At 37.8% G+C, this 17,835-nt stretch overlaps 1 protein-coding gene across 3 annotated transcripts in view; it reads left to right on the top strand.

The window, feature by feature from the left end:
• megf11 (multiple EGF-like-domains 11) overlaps nt 1–17,835 on the top strand; it is a 121,500-nt gene that overhangs the window by 40,042 nt on the left and 63,623 nt on the right. For all 3 annotated transcript variants that reach the window (XM_079620754.1, XM_079620755.1, XM_079620756.1), the window contains exon 6: nt 3,184–3,276. In XM_079620754.1, coding sequence (XP_079476880.1) covers nt 3,184–3,276 — 93 coding nt within the window. The remainder of the gene's footprint in view (nt 1–3,183; nt 3,277–17,835) is intronic.

The following is a 17,835-nucleotide window of genomic DNA, read 5'->3' as shown; positions in this document are numbered from 1 at the left end:
ATTGAGGGCCCAGTCAAAGACTGAAAGAGTGATAATCCATAGCCATGCTGGCCAGGAATGAGGGAAAGTCCTGCCTCCTCCTTTACCTACTGCATCCAGCTTTAGTGTGTGCCAGCATCCAAACATGCACACACATTAATTCACTCATTTGAGCGTGGTTTATTTAGGCCTACTTGAACAATGATGTTTATTTTCATTCTGAAACTATTTCTATACACACACACACACACACACACACACACACACACACACACACACACACACACACACACACACACACACACACACACACACACACACACACACACACACACACACACACACACACACACTACCGGTTAAAAGTTTGGATGTCTCTTAGGGCCCTATTTTAACGATCTAAGCGCATGGTCTAAAGCGCAAGGGCGCAAGTGCACTTTTGCGGTGCACGGTCTAAAAGGGTTGTCCCTATTCTCTTAATGAGTAATGGGTATGTTTTGGGCATAACGTGAAATAAACCAACCAGAATCTCATCTCCCATTCCCTTTAAAAGCCAGTTGCGCTCGCGCCATGGCGGATTACTATTTACATGATGGAATTTGCAAGCGGAAAGACTGAACGTCTCCAGAGAGTAAACGGTTCTGCTCGTGCGCGAGGTAGACGCAAGCAAGCAGACCATATACGGGACAAGCCTCCCTATAGGCGCACATTACTAACGCGCTCTTTAAATAACAAAAAAAATATTGCGCCATTTACTTTTGATGGTACATTTACTTTTCAATGGCGCAGTCTATTTCAGTTGCCTCAAAATATCAATGCGCCAACAATGCACCTGAACACACCTCGTTTTCAGACCAGCATGGGTGCACAAATAGACGCAAATACATTTGCTATTTAAACAACGTGGCGCATGACGTGAAAATGATAACTCCATCGGGCTGAAACTAGCAAAACACACTTGCATCACGCTTGGCGCTGCATTGCGCCGGGTGTATGATTTTTACTGTAATACTGTGAAATATTATCACAATTTAAATGAACAGGTTTCCTTTTTTTTATTATGATACACTGCCATTCAAAGTTTGGAGTAAGTAAGATAAAAAAAGAAAAATTTATTAAAACTTTTATTTAGCAAAGGCATATTAAATTGATCAAAAAAAGACTGAAATTAATAACATATTACAAAAAAATGTATAATGAATGTTGTTCTTTTTTAACTTTCTATTCATCAAAGAATCCTGAAAAAAAATCACTGTTTCCACAAAAATATTAAGCAGCACAACTGGGTTTAACATTAATAATAATAAGAAATGTTTATTTAGCACCAAATCAGCATATTAGAATGATTTCTGAAATATCATGTGACACTGAAGATTGGAGTAATGATGCTGAAAATTCAGCTTTGCCATGACAGGAATAAATTGCATTTTTAAATATATTACAACAGAAACCAGTTGATTTAAATGTTAATGTTTTTACCGTATTTTTGATTATATAAGTGCAGCCTTGGTGAGAGTAATCATACGCCAAGTGTGTTTTGCTAGTTTCAGCCCGACACAGTTATCAAACCTTTAACATTAAAAAATCTTAATGTTTCCAAATATATATTTATTTATTTATTTATTTATTTCCACCCATAAATATGTCCCCTTCCCCTCAGTATAAATATGTATTGTAATATTTCAAAACAGTTTACTGGAAAAAAGCAGATTATCATAAGCACCACAAAATGTGTGGGCACCAAAATAATTCACTGTTCCCGGGGTGTTGACATTTAAGATTTGTGTCATACTTCAGGGCTCCTGTGAACGTGACAGAACTTGAAATATCGCTCTTTACTGAGTGGTTCTTGTGTGGTTTAGAGGAACACATTGAAGTAAAGGGGGGGGAGAAGTCCCAGTACCAATCCCTTGAATTGATTTATTCAGATTAACACACACTCCACTATACTGCTACATAACACTTTATGAGAATCTGAATTCATTACATTTTCAGTTTGTGTTTCATTGAAATTGTGTTTCATTGTTTTATTGCGGTTAGGAAAGATTTCTCTCACTGTTACCCAAGAGAATCATAATAAGCATATTAACCGGACAAGATAAATGCCAGTCATCACATTTTGTTTATCAGGTTTCTTTCAACATAATGCATGACCGGCCACATTAACTTTACGCTGTTGATGGAACCAACCTTCACATATTTCATGGTCAAAGATAAGGACACACCATAGCATCTCACACTTTTTTTTTTGTTACCTTCTTCACGCTAAAATCTCTAGAAGTACATGCTCTCTTCCGCCCATACTTGTAGAGTCACTGCTGATTCCAATCAAAGTGGATTGTTCCAGAAGCTTTGGGGGTCGACTGTTTCCTGACTCCGATAAGAGCCTGTCGGTTTGAGTCCTGCTGGCCAGGTGACCTTCACTCCCTTAAGCATTATTCATGCTTAACGCCTATATGTTTTCCCTCTAATTCATCTTTTTCATCATCCCGAAAAGCATAAAAAAGTTAAAAAAAAAAAAAATCCAAGTAGGTCATTTTATTACTTGTCCAAATCCAAATATCTGACCGAATGCGAGGTCCCGGGCAGGAATACTAATGCTATAGACAATCAATTCGATGCTGTGCTGTTCAATAGGAATGATCAAGAAAACTGCACACTTTGTAAACAGCATGAAGGCTGGCTGGCGCTGTGTTAGAGCATTGTGGCAAAGTGCAGGCTGATCAAATTTGGAGGGGATTTACAGCTTGTTTCCTTGCGGCTGTGGCTGCTTACGTCGGCTCATTTTGCATGGAACAACCGGTTCATGAGATGTTGACCAAGGACTCAATCTCTTAGGAAATTGTTTAGCATGTGGTCAGAATGAGCGTTTTAAACGTGTGGCCAAGGGCTTTGCTCTGGTGAGGAGGCATCGGTGACAGCCATCTTTGGAAAATAGCCAGTGCGGTCATTATCCTCCATATCAGCACATCAGCAGACATTTGCGACCGTCTAAATAATGTCTTACGGGAGGGCACAGACCTACAGTGTCTGTACCGCATCCTGTGCTTATTCACGTTTCTGTCTTATGCAAGATGCATACAATGCCTTATTTGTGTTTGGGGAATGATCTCCAACCACATTCATTCTCTGCAAAGTGTTTTGCTTGAATATGTTTTTACTAGAATATAAGTCTTTGTCTTTCTGTTCTTTTATCTCTGATAGCACGATGTACCGAAGAGTGTGCCCACGGTCGGTGTGTGTCTCCTGATACGTGTCAGTGTGAGCCAGGCTGGGGAGGACTGGACTGCTCTAGTGGTGAGTTCACTCTCTCATTAACTCTGAGAGCACAGTTCACTTCATTAAGGCCCTCTCACTCTCACATAGTTAATGGCTGCACCAGTCCCCAGATGCCACTGCAAAGATACCATGTTTCTCACTTACTCGCTCCTCTCTCTTCTTGTGCCAGCTGTATTAAAAAGTAAAGCTAGAAATCATGGAGGAAGAATGTGTAATTGTGCAGCTGCATTAAAAGGTTACTATTTGCGCTGAAGCTCTGAGAGGAAAACGACAGCTGAACCAGTTTTGTGGATTATTGAATTTCTTCAATTTATCCATGTTTTGCCAATTTTCTAGTTGTATAACATTAAAAGGTATATAAATCACTTTGGTTTTTCTAAAGCAACACTGTCCAACTGCGACACCAGCAGTTAGAGTTACAGCTGATTGGTTCACACAATGAATTCCGCCTATAATCATTTTTTCAGAGCTTGATAAATGATGATCTGAAAATAAGTTGACTATTAGAAAGAGCAGCTGAACATCAGTTCACAAATAAAATATATTGTTTAAATTGTTACTGCCTTGAGTTTATATTTTGGAATAAATGTAAAAATGCTTAAAAACACTAACTTGTTGACATTTATACTTGGTCTTACGTAATAAATAGAACTAATTACATTGTTAATGTAAAAATACAAAACAGAATTGTATTTGGTTTCTTTCTTCTTTTTTGATAGTGAAAATAATGTTTATATACCAGAAAAATTAAGTTAAGTGTAACTGAGACATACATTCACATTTGATTTATAAAAGAAACTGCCTCCTCATTTCAGAACCCCACTGCACGCCACTGATATATATATACAAGCAATTAAATCATAAAGTGTACTATAAATAATGACACGGTGTAATATGTAATGTGTTGTTGTTCATCTGGGGTTGTATTTACCTAATTTTAAGACCTGCCAAGCAAGGACCAGATGATTTTTTTATTATTATGTCCTGATATGTAAAACCATAGAATTCAATAGGGTGTCCTTTTTCTTTTTCGTGTGTGTGTGCGTGCGTGCGTGCGTGTGTGCGTGCGTGCGTGTGTGTGTTTAAAAAAAAAAGATATACAGACTAAAATTATACATATTTGTTTTACATATGGGATTTAAATTCATTATGGTTAATATAAAACTATGTTTTTAATACATATGAATTCCAATGATGAATTGTTTTGTCCAAAATTACTGGATTGATAATTTTTTTCTCTGTTTGATTGACAAGCTTGTACTCGGATCCTTGGTATCCGAGTATTTAAAGTTTAATAATTAAAAGCAGAACTGCTTACTTGTAGTTAGAAACTGTTTTGATGGATGTAACAGTAAAATATATGATGTGATCTCTGCCATTTTTGTAGGTTTTTTTTTCGTCGAACTACTTTAAAAAAAAATTAAGTCTAAATTAATTGAATTTCATGATTGCAATCATTATTGTTTATCAATTTGATTGATTCGTTTTTGCAACATTACTCAATACAAAGCTAGTCAGGGTGATAAGTGACAGAAGGACAAATGAATGGAAAAGTGAATGAATAGATGAATAAATTGCTGGATTGATAATTTGGATGGATGAATGGATGGATGGATTAGACAAAGCCTGTTTTCTTGCCCCAGTACTTGGTGAAATGGTCTTCCTCACAATTAGAATGATAAGTAGTGCACTGGGTGGAATCAATCTGCATGTGAAAAACAAATTGGATAATGAATTGGTTAACAGGCCATACCTCAATGGATGAAACATTGCGGGACAATATAGGAAGCCATCGACATTCACTCTCTAATCAACTAAATGATGAAAAAGCAGGTTGTAGGAGAGACTAGAGGTTTAGAGAGAAAGAGATATTGACTTGTTTAATATTTATGTGTTTAGAGGAACTTGAAGGCAGTAGGGACAACAAACTAAACCTCTCTCATGTAAAGAACAGCAGGGCTGCAAACTTCTTGACCTTAAAGATTTGCTCTGAAGTAGGCATGTAAATGTCTATAGTCCTTTCTGTCCAACATCAGTCACTGATGTACAGCTCTTGTCAACGTACATGACGCCAGATATGCTGATTTTCTCATTCAAGACGTGTGTTTTGACTCAATTCGTTAATTTTTCCGGCTTGTTGACTCGGTTGTGGCTCACTTTGCCCATATTTACCAGTGAATGATGGTTGCAGAAGGCTCTGTATGGATCTATGGGCATTTTCATTAACAAAGGAGCCATTTCATGATTACGAACAGTCTGTAAATCACCAGCTTTCTTTCTGAGGCACTGGCCACAGCGGAGGAGGCGCAGGCACGACCACCACTAATGACCTAGACCGATTTTCTACCGTTAAATCCTCTTGGAGGAGCAAGGTTCCTCGGTGGGGGACCGAGGAAAGGAACCCACCTCTGAAGCTCAAGACCCTCCCCTGGGTATGTCTGCCTGAGAGCAACACATTCTTCTGAGCAGGTGCTGTTCTGTACTAATCCGCCTTATTAAAACAGACCTGGTGATTGAGACAGAAGCATTATTCATAACTTTTATATTTCCATACCGGGCGTTAGGCCAGGCTTTTTCATTTATGAGCTTTCATCTGTAGAAATGAGGAATGGGAGCCAATTTTTAAATTAAATCTGACCTCTTTTTTCACTCGTACATAAATGGTGCATCATTTTTTTTTCCTTTTTGCCATTCAAGGTAAATTTCTCTTCTCCTTCTCTCCCTCATGTGTGGATGAGTGGTGGGAACCTCGGCTGTCCCGGGGTGGATTCTGTCATCATCACATTTCAGGATCCTCCTAGCTAACAGAGACAAATAGTCATAGATCGTTAATCGCAATCAGGGCTTTCGGTCACCGACTGAAATGCCTGCTGATGGAGTCAATATGGAGGTATGAGAGTGAGATAAAGCCGAGTATTATGTGCGTTCTGAATGAATGGAGTATATAGGATAATGCTAAGCAATGGGGATGATATGGTTATGAAAAACAGAGCTGCTTTTGGGCGACTGAAGAGCTTGAGAGTTGAAGTGACGAGCTTTGCGCTGACGCTCTGGAGCAGCATCAAAGAGGCTGGCCAGCGTTACTGGAGCAGCACCCACTAGGAGCCTGCTATTTGGGTCAGAAATGAAAACTGAAAGGTGGAGCTTATCGCCAGGATGAAGGGATAAAAACGAAATGAAAGAATGAGAAAGAGAGGGAGGGAGGAGAATAGGAAGGGCCTGTCATTTCGCTCCTGCTGAGGTCAATCTGCCATTGCCTAAAGACAATGTAGCCGTCACGTTTGTCAGTCTGCAAATGTGAGATATAACCTTGGATGGTTCAGAAAGCTTCAGGTGCGAAAAGTCACTGCAAGGTCATCTGCTACATAAAGGCTTTTACACAAATCTGAATTATGCTCTTACAGTGAAGCACTCATTTCACACGGTCTATTTAAGATTCCTGTGTCAAATTTACTTCCGCTGCTTTGGCAACATAGTTTCATTCTATTTGATAATTTTTTCAAAGCATTAGAATTAATGGTGGACTGGAGGACCAAAGAGAATGTGGAGTTTGGGGAGTTTCTCCAGAATGCATCTGCAGATTTCTCCATTTCATATTGATTAGCCTGGGGTAAGGATTGATGTTGTGTAACACATTTGAGTTTTTGATACAGTATATCGGCAGCTGCAGTCTTTATGATGGCTACATCTTCATCAGTGTCTAGCTTGTCATTATGGCCAGAAACATGCATACCAATTTGGTTCAAAGCTTTAATAAATATGATTAAAGATGGAAATAGGCACTACGCCCATATAATTGCTTAGATGTTTGTTGATTCTGGATTAGTGGAGTCAGTCAAGAAATTGTCTGTTGAGGTCATGGGACAGCATTTACCTTACACACAGGACTATCAATAAACAACCAATATAATATTTTGATTTTAAACAGGAAACCACCAAGGCTGATTTACAGGTCAATAATATTGGGTAACGCTTTATTTTAAGGTTATATGTTACTACATGTACTTACTTATTACACTAAATTATGCATTATTACAAGTAACTAACCCTAAACCAAACCCTAACTGTAACTCTTTAGTAAGTACATGTAGTTCATTTATGTGTACTTATTTGAGTAAGTGCAATGTACAGTAACGTCACCTTAAAAATAAAGTGTAACTATTGTGAATTACTATTAAAAATAACTGTTCTATGTTCTATTGGGTCCCATTATGCTTTTTAAAATGTTCAACTTTAGTTAATGTGTAATGTTGCTGTTGGACTACAACGCGTTTTTTCCATGCTTTGTGAAGTCATAATGTTACTCATTTAAATAATCCCCATCCACGGAATACACAAAAAAGGGGATGAGGCCTGGTTGAGCTGCATTTGAGAAGACAAATGCAGCTCAACTGCATTTGCCAATTTGTTGTGATTGGCAAATGCCAATCACAACACACTGGGCCAGCTAACCAATCGCAGCACATTTCGTATTTCGGAAGGACTCAAGGAGGGGTTTCATCGAAACAGGAACTGTTGATGCATTTGAGCCAGATAGGGTAAAGAGGTGCTGTAATAATGTAAAATATGACGTGACGTGATGGGTAGCCAAGCATAATAATATAATAATGTGTTTTTTTTAACAATCAAGCATGAAAGCATATTCTAGTATACAAAAACAAAATCAAGACTTTGTAAAAGAGCATAGGACCCCTTTAATAAAACTATTAATTTAAAAAAGAAATTGAATAGTGAATGGTATTGTATAACTGTCACAGTTTAAGGAGTCCAAGGACGAAGGTGAGTCTTAAAGTTCCAATCCAAAGGTATTTAATAAAAGAATAAACTATAAACTGATAATTCAACACAGTGTAACAACATGTCTACACACAAACAATAGCCGACCATGAACTGGAGAAACACAGGAACTTTAACTAAAAGATGTGATGATCAAATGAAATGCCATGGTAATTGATAAGAGCGGGAAACTTAAACAAAGGAAACAGGTGACTGATGAAAAACGAACTCTAAGTCCATGAAAATGAAACTAAACCGACAAATGACTAAATATATGTGACAATAACACTGTGTCTACACCGGATGCGACTGTTGCTGCGTTGTGTTGCAACAGCTTGAGGCTGGACTTGACAAAGCGACCGTTGCAAATCCAGTTATTCTTCTTGTCAGACGTAGCACATACTCTTGGAGTACATGAACAAATAGAATGGGTCATCAGATGTGCCACACCACATCCAGTGTAGGCGACATCACTGATTATAAAGGATCCTATTTGCTTTTGTTGTGTAGATACAAGATCGCACTGTTTTTCCACATTTTCCAGTTCCATGAATGGGTCTTTTAACATGAAAATGTGAAGCTACCTTAATATTTCAAGACAATATTTCAAGACATTTTTGGATAATTGGCATCAAAAAAAGTATGAAAACCCATAGGTTATGTTTTATCTCACTTGACTTTTCACTTCACTTTACATTCAATTCAGAAATATGACAGCTATACTCACTATTTTACCTCATATTTTTGCCTGCTTTATTTTTGTTGTCAATTATTTTCCAAATACATTTTTGAGAAGACCAGATTCTGGCTTCTTTCCAGTATAATTAATTCCACTGAAGAATGTGTTGTGATTTCAATATTTATTGAAAGTTAAACATTTAAATCGGCAAATTAATAATTAATACAGTTGTTTTCTTTAGACTAAATGCTTAGATAAGATTTTTTATTTAAATTCTTTGCAAATTGTAAGAGAACTGTTTGCAGTGCTAATGAAATTATCTGTGAAGTTACACAATATATCATGATATGATTTTTTTTTCCCCACATTGCCCAGTCAGGGTGTTGAGTGGGACACAGTTACATTTGCATTGCAGAATATTATAGTCAGGTTCTGTGGCAGCTTGACTGCCATGGCAACAAAACAGCAGGACCTACTGGCAACAGAGCAAAACATAATTTCATATTAAGTGAACATAAGCGGTTTATAAGTGACAGATCATGTCTGATAGGCATTCATGTACAAAATGATAACAACCGGTCATTATTTTTAACACTTGACTTACTTTTACCTTCTATACTGCTATTCAAACAATTGATTTCAGGTAGGAATGTATATACTATGATACAGCCCCTTGGGTTGACATGGTTGAGCCAGATTGTGATGGCATTGTAGTTATGCAGTGCACTCTCAACTAATGACTTCTAATGGCAGTTGTCTTGGGAAGTGTTTAGGAGCCAATTTTTCTGCATTAGTGCTGGTTGTGATGATGTAAAAGAAATGTGCGTGGGTTTTGAGGAAGAAGAAATGGAAGGGAAGGGGTCGCCGGGGAACCTCAGGGCTCACCTGCTCACGACACCTCATTTATCAAACAGAGGCCCTCAAACAGATGGTGCCATTCCAAATCCGCACGACTATGTTGACATGATACGGCGTCAAAGGGAGAGAGAGCGAATTGAACGTACCTGAACTTTGAATTTAACTGAATTGAATTAAATGCGACAGATGGATGTGTGATTAGAGTGGGGGAAAAGGCAGAGATAAAAATTTACATAGAAGGAGTAAATACTACAAAGAAATGGAAGACGTATTCCAATGTTCAAGAGAGGCAAGGAGTGAAAGTTGGCAGGAAAGAAGGACACACACTCGCCGACTCTCCTCAGTCATCTACAAAGCAGTTAAATAAATCATTCTCTCATTCCCTATTCTCTCATCCCTCTCTCCTCTCTTTGCCTCCTTTAATCTCTCTGCACTGCATCTGCTGTGCTCTCAAAAGCTCCAAATACAGACACTCCGCACCAGGAAGTGCTCTTAGCTCACACTTATAAGAGCTTTATTGGCTTTGTTTAATGTATATGTGTGAGGCTGTCTATGTGTGTTATACATATACACTACGTGGCCAGAGGAATTATGTGGAAACTCTTCCATTTAACTAGTTTAGCTATTTCAGCCATTTGCTATTAGTAGAATGGGGCAAACCGTTTCTGTTCCAGCATGACCAGCAGTGGCCCTGTGCTGTGCAAAGCAAGGACCAAAAATCAATGGTTTACAAAGTGTGGTGTGGAAGAACGTGATTGGTCTGCACAAAAGTGTGACCTGAACCTCACAGTACACCTTTGGTGTAATTGGAAAGGTAATTGCAGTGCAGGTTACACCGATTTAAGTTTAAATTGATTTGTTTTGTTAATTAATTGTTGATGTTATGGTAAATATATGGTTTTAATAGTGATTTATATATCTATTATGATTTGATTATAAATAAATACATTCAGGACTTTTATTTTGGTATCAGCTGTAAATGAGAAGGAAGTTGTGAGAACAATGGCAGGTATGAAGATCTTGAGCAGTTATCCTTTTCAACCTTCTAATCCAATTTTATACGTGCAGCGGAAAATCTAAACCGTCTGCACATGTTGGGTGGTTGAATTTAATGCTGGCATGAAATTAAATTTCCCCCTGTTTATTTTGTAAATGTATATTATAGATCTTATTGTGGGCAATTTATCCAATGTACGTTCATTTGCCTCTACTTTTGAGTGCAATGGCAATATCTCAAAATCCAATTAACAACCGATGCATAGAACAAAAGCCTTGTCGCCCTTTTTTTCTGAAAATTCATTACACCTTTGATGTATGTCACTATTTCTGTTTCATTGCAACTTTAATCAAAATGTCATCATAACTCAATCTTCCGGTGAAAACTACATTCTCTCTGGTGATGTATGCCGGACTTCTCCAATCATTTAGTCCACTCTGGCCAAAAAAGCCTCAAGATTTTTTTCAGACAAAAAATACATGAATCTCTTGTCTCAGGGGGACATGATGCAGGGAAGCACGGTAATTCGAAAAAACTACAGGATTTCTACTGATACAAAGCTTAATGCTAATTGGTGAAGTATGCCTTTGAACCCCACCCCTCCACAATCAACTGTGAGCTTGCATTCGTTTGAGTGCAAATTGACTCAACAACAAATAGATACAACCAAGTCTATTTGTTTTTTTTAATAAACTGTTACATTTGGATGTACATCACAATATGGGGAAGAGATCTGTCTTCTGTTTCATTGAGACTTTGGGGGCCCTATTTTAATGATCTAAGCGCATGGTCTAAAGCGCACGGTGCAAGTGCACTGAATCTGAACTTTTGCTAGTTTAACGACGGGAAAAATGGTCAGTGCGCCAGGTGCACGGTCTCAAAAGGTTGTCCCTATTCTCTTAATAAGTAATGGGTGTGTTTTGGGCTTTACATGCAATAAACCAATCATAGACTCATCTCCCATTCCCTTTAAATGCCAGACGCGCTCGCGCCATGGCGGATTGCTATTTACATGGCGGAATCTGATAGTGGAAAGACTGAACGTGTCTCCAGAGAGGAAACGGATCTGCTCGTGCTTGAGGTTAAAGTGCGCAAGCAGACCATCTACGGGACAAGCCGGATTCCTCCATATCTTTATGTACACAATAATAATCTTTTACATTGTAATGCTTTTATTTTAAAATTTTGGCTGATTTGTGTCCCTGTGTGTGTAATAAGCAGAGTGTACGTGCGTGTTGGACCCGCCTATAGGCGCATATTACTAACGCGCTCATTAAATAAAATATATATATATATTGCGCCATTGACTTTAGACCAGGTTTTTGTCGGTCAATGGCGGTCACTGCTATAACAAAATAGCAGTGTATTTCATCTGCCTCAAAATAGCAAAGTGCCAACAATGCACCTGAACACACCTCGTTTTCATACCAGCACGCCCATAGGCGCAAATGCAATTACTATTGAAACAACGTGGCGTAGGACGTGAAAATGATAACTGCGTCGGGTTGAAACTAGCCAAAAACAGTCGCGCCGCGCCTGGCGCTGCATTGCGCCGGGTGTATGATAGGGCTCTAAAGGTGTACTGTGTAATTGGGCTCTCTATCACCATCTGTGGTTGAAACAAAATAGCTAAATTTCCTTCCAAATCTGACGTGTTGACTTAAAATATAAATCATTGCAGTACCCTTAACCAGAGTGAACCAGGGTAAGAACACAGTTTTTAGTTCAAATTATATATGTACTTGCTCCACATTTGTTAATTTTAACCCAAAAAATCTTCTGAAGTGCACCAAATTTGAATGAAGAAATTTAGAAACTTCGATTTAGCTGCTAAGGCTGGAATAGATGCAAAGGCAGGACCAACTCTATTAATTCTCATGTTTTTTCAATGAAATGCCCATCAAGAATATACATAAAGGTGTGTTGTTCAGGTCATACTTTTGGCTTTTGAAGAGTGTCCTTCCCCTGGTTTAGTGGCATGCATTAAAAAAAAAAAAAAAAGGTGTCAGAAAAGTCCAGAACCTGATCACTCACGGTAATTGTGCATTCCGAGCACGGTGACAACTCATCTGTCTCATCTGTAAGCACAAATCATTTATACTGTGCTGGAGGAAAAACAAAACTTAATCAGTGGGATACCTCATTATATAGCTGAATGAATGTGATCACTTGCTACGCACAGGGTTTCCTTAAAAAGCCTGTCAGCGTCTCTTTCTCACGGCTTTCGGAAAATGATCATCGATACAGACTTTTCCTCTGACTTTGAAGAATCAAAGCACGCTGTGAGAGGTGGCGAGGGAGTGGGCTTCGCTCTGTGACCTCTCTACCTCCCTCTTTGGATCAACACTGCCCAGGTGTTTGTGTGTGCGTGTGTTTGCAGACACAAAGTTCACCCCCTTGAGCCTCACAGCCTAAGCCGGTGTCACATCTCTGTTGTTAAAAGCGAGGGACTGGAGACTTTGTGACTGACCTCAAACTTTCAAAACGCTCAGGATGAGTATAGAATAGAAAATATAACGGGTACTAAAAATCAAAATGAGAAGCTGCTTGTAGCGAGTTTGCTCCAATCATTCAGGATTCAGTGTGGGTGAGTGTGTGTTTCTTCGTGATTAGAGCATTGATAGATGATGTGTTTTTATATAAATTGGTTGTATAAATCACTGCGGTAGTGTTTTTAATGGCTATCGGTGGAGTTGAGGTGCCCATGTGACTGTTCCCTACTGTTTGCCTTTATTAATTGACCAGCCATAATGGGCCAAACCCTGTGCCCTCTCACACACACACAGAAACACACAAGCTCCCCAAAACTACCCCTATGGTATTGTTTAGCTCTTTCCTGAATGCATTTTTGCCATCCCACCGGGAAAGTAGTTTATTTTTCATCAGCCTTTTGTTGTATTCAAGCACAATTAATTTTAGAGTAATGTCCCTTACGGACTGTTGTAGCTTGCATATTTCTCTGCCATGATTATTTCCATATTGTGCGTTGTTGATAACAGGAATATTGTCTCCGAACATAGTCAGCGGCTTTCTCGAATGAAGGCTTTATAGAAAAGGTCCAGCTATTTTGATGAGTGCCAGAGATGATAGCAGCGCATGTGATTGCACAGACATCACTTATATGCCTCCCTTCGCTAGATATAACCATCAAATAGATGTCCACAAAGGACATAAAGCCAGATTCTGGAATGTTGTCTCTAGTCTAAACAGCCTTTAGGTTGCATAATTGAATGAGGACATTATAAAGCTCTATCACTTCTTTGTGTGGTCTAAAATAGCTGAAATGTTGTGATGACAGTGCAACCACAAGCTGCTGTCAGCATACTAATGCAGGACCGGGCTCTGCTGTGGTCATTTCATAGTCTGAGTCACACTTGATTTTGGGGTTGATTTCCATGTTTATGAAGTTTAGCGCTACAGGATTCAATTTATTTCATTGATCATTACATTTGATGATCTCTTTACTCGCTGTGATGTTAATTCTGAAGCCTCTGAGGAGAAATTGCTCTTGGCATTAGAGGTCATGTTGTGATGAGGTGAACTTAGGAAAGGGAACTGAATTCTCTCACAAGCTACGTAATGGATCTATGGAACACACGTTCCCGCACAAGTCTAGAACTTGATTTCAAGGGTACCTGCTGTCATCACACAGTTATTCTTTATGTATAATATTGTTGGGTCATCCTGTGCCTTTTGTATAAGAGTACCTTTTGAATTCTTTAACTTTTGAAAAATGAAAATGCACAAGTAATAAATTTGAATAAAATGGATAACACTTTTAGAAATGTGTTCTGACCAACCTTGGGCACTTACATTTTTTTATATATTTTTTTTATAACTTGATTATTTAATATCCCAATGGCCGTGAACAAGACAAAACCTAACAGTATATAATTTTGTATATACTCAAATAAAGAGCCACTGTAAATTTTGCCTGTTCGTCCTTGATGTATCAAGTAAATTTTTATATTTTTAACCCATTCATCTTCTTCCGCTTATCCGGGGCCGGGTCGCGATATTAATATATTTTTAACCATTTTTTTTAAGTGAGACAAACCAATTCATCAGAATTGTTCTTGGTAATGCTTATTGTTTGAGCTGTTGTTTTTCAAAAAGGAATATGTTTTCACTTCTCTGACTATTTTTTTGAAAGAAACACGGCAATATTTTTTTGCTATATGTTTGTATCTCAGTGTTATTTTAGAATTATTTATATACTATTATAGTATATTATTATTATTTTTTACATTTATTATTTTGTATTTAATTTTTTATATTTATAATATTTTTTATTTTAGTTTGTTAATATTTTAATTTTAGTTTTTTTAAATGTATGTTTTTGACGTTTTTTATTTATTTCTCCATAAAGCTTTAATTGATTATAGTCATTTTAGTACTTCAACTTTCAGTTTGTTCCCAAGTAACATTTTAAAATGTTCAAAAGTTTTTCATATTATGTTTTTTTTTTTAATATATAGTTTTAGTTTTAGAATATGTAATTTTTTTTAAAGGATTTCCTGTAATATTGCACCAATATCTTGCATTTATGTCACTGTTTATGATTAAAGGGAGCCTTCAAAGTACAAAATTGACATACATACTATAGGTTAGGAATGACCTTGATGAATCAAATGACTTCCGAAGAACCACATCTGTCCAACTGAGAGAGAGTTTTGGTATTTTAGGTTGTTCATGGTACTGTAAAAAGTACAATAAATTGTGATAATACATGTTTGTTCTTGGGGCACTACCCCATGATGCCTTGCCTCTGCTGTGTCCTTGGGTTTGCTTTGCTGATTATGTTGTTGAGGTAGGTGGTGGTGGGGTGTGGGGGTTATAGTATTAGCTGTATGCTTCAGATCCTCCTGCACCTGCAGTCTCCTGATGTTTAACCCTGCACTCCATGGTAGTGTTGCACTGATTACTGGCCGTCCTGTGGGACATTGATTGTCCTGTTCCTCTCTGGCAAACCCCACACAATGCTGACGAATGAACTCCTGGCCCTGCCAAGTCCAATTAACTGTCAGTGCTGCATCGACGCGCCCCCTCCGTAACTGAGGAAAGGGAAGAAAAACAAACTTTTAATCAAATTGTGCTTCGGGCCCCAAGGTAACTGAGGTTTTATTCTGAATTCTGCTCCATTCTTCTCTGTCGGCTGTTACGTACTTTTCTTAAGAAGGTTGTTGGAGAACAATTTGTTTTTGCATGATTAAGGGCAAAGAACAACAGCCTTCACATTTTAATGACAGTTTTCAACCAGCTATAATAAAATATATATTGAACACATGTATCTGTTTAGCTTCCAAACCCTAGTTGGCTCCCAATGGAGACTGCGTTGTAAAGGCATAAGCTAGATCCCGGCATGAAGGTTGTTCCAACAGTTAACAAATTAATTTTGTTCTCTTAAGATACTAGATTTACTAAAGGGCAAATAAGCGTGATAGCGCAATTCGAAAGAAAAAAAGTGCAGATGGGAGTGGAAAGTTCTGCGCATGATCTTATGACGACGCACAAATTAAAGAGGGGACGGTGGGGGGGGGGGGGGGGGGGGGGGGGTAAACAATGGCGCAAATAACAATAAACTGACTAGCGCAAACCTTAGTAAATCACCTTGCATGATTCAATAAAATATATGTGACCCTGGATCACAAAACCAGACACATGTCACACGGGTATATTTGTGGCAATAGCCAACAATACATTGTATGGGTCAAAAACTATCGATTTTTCTTTTATGCCAAAAATCATTGATATTAAGTAAAGATCATGTTCCATGAAGATATTTTGTAAATTTCCTACCTTAAATATATAAAACATTTATTTTTGTGAGTGAATGCAGCACAATCGCAAACTTAAATGCACAACTTTAAAGGCGATTTTCTCAATGTTTCGATTTTTTGGCACCCTCAAATTCGAGGTTTTCAAATAGTTGTATCTCGGCCAAATATTGTCATATCCTAGCAAACCATACATCAATGGAAAGCTTATTTATTCAACTTTCAGATTATGTATAAATCTCAATTTCAAAAAAATTACCCATGTGACAGGTTTTGTGGTCCAGGGTCACATATTCTCCCATAAATTGTGCGTCTGACAGGGAAACCTCTACAAATGCCTATGCAATAAGGTCAGCTGCAAAAATAACTGTCCACGCTTTTTCAGCGCTAAGTTTTCTTTGCGCGTCTTTAGTAAATTCTGACAATTGCTGTTAGTAAATCTGGCCCTTAGTTTTAGCCAAATTGTAAAGCAGCACCACATCCCAGAATGCATTGCTACACATTTAATAAAAAATAATCAATTTAATATGAATATAATTAAACATCAATTTTAATACATAGCACTGAAAAATCTGGATACAAAATATTCAGTTTAGTTAAAAACAGACTATTTCAACCAATATTTGTGTGCTATGCTCACTTTGGATGAAAGCTATAATTTTCAGTTAGAGAACTTGCTACACCTTTGAGAAGAACACTAGATGTGTTTAAAGGACTGTGGACTCAGTAACCTTGTGAAAGAATTAAGGAACAGATGCTCTAGTATTTTGGATTTTTCTCACAATAACCATTAGTTAGTTTTGAAATTAGGAAATATAGCATCTTTGCCTGAAGAAAGATGTACACTTTAACAAATATTGTGATTTCTGATTGCCTGAGCTTTAAATGGGTCATGAATTGAAAATTAAAAATGTCCTTGATCTTTTGACGGTTAAGAGGTCGTTATACTATAAAAAATATCATGTAAGTTTCAAAACTTAAAACCTCCTTATTATTCCAAAAACAGCTTTTATTGAAACCAAGGCCAGATAATGACAGGATCTGAAAAGTGTGGAATTATGACGTAATAGTGCAGTGAAAGACCGCCTTTGCAGAAGAATTACACATCACCACGTCTTTGGCACCGCCCACTGGCGCGTTAGTGAATAGAGGCATGAGAACGAGAAAAGATCAACACGGGATCAATAACATTACCTTCCAGAGGATCCTAATGCTTTTATCAACTGTGAAAGTCTCAGCAGTGCATTATTTATTTGTATTCGGTACATTTCACTGTGGATTATTATTCATTTATATAATTCAGTCGCAATTTCCCCCAGGCTTTGCAAACAGACTTTTAAAATATTGATCCGTTAGCAACGCCACATAAGTAACAATGTTTATTCTAATTCCTGATCTGTGATCAGTAATTTCTGATGTGTAATAATTCAAGTTCAGACAGATATTTTCTTTGTCTCAAAATTGTTCAATAGGCTACTGTTTATGCATCA

The sequence above is a fragment of the Phoxinus phoxinus genome (genome assembly GCF_949152265.1).
Source record: "Phoxinus phoxinus genome assembly, chromosome: 8".
Lineage (NCBI taxonomy): Eukaryota > Metazoa > Chordata > Actinopteri > Cypriniformes > Leuciscidae > Phoxinus > Phoxinus phoxinus.
This window is presented reverse-complemented; position numbering and strand designations above follow the sequence as displayed.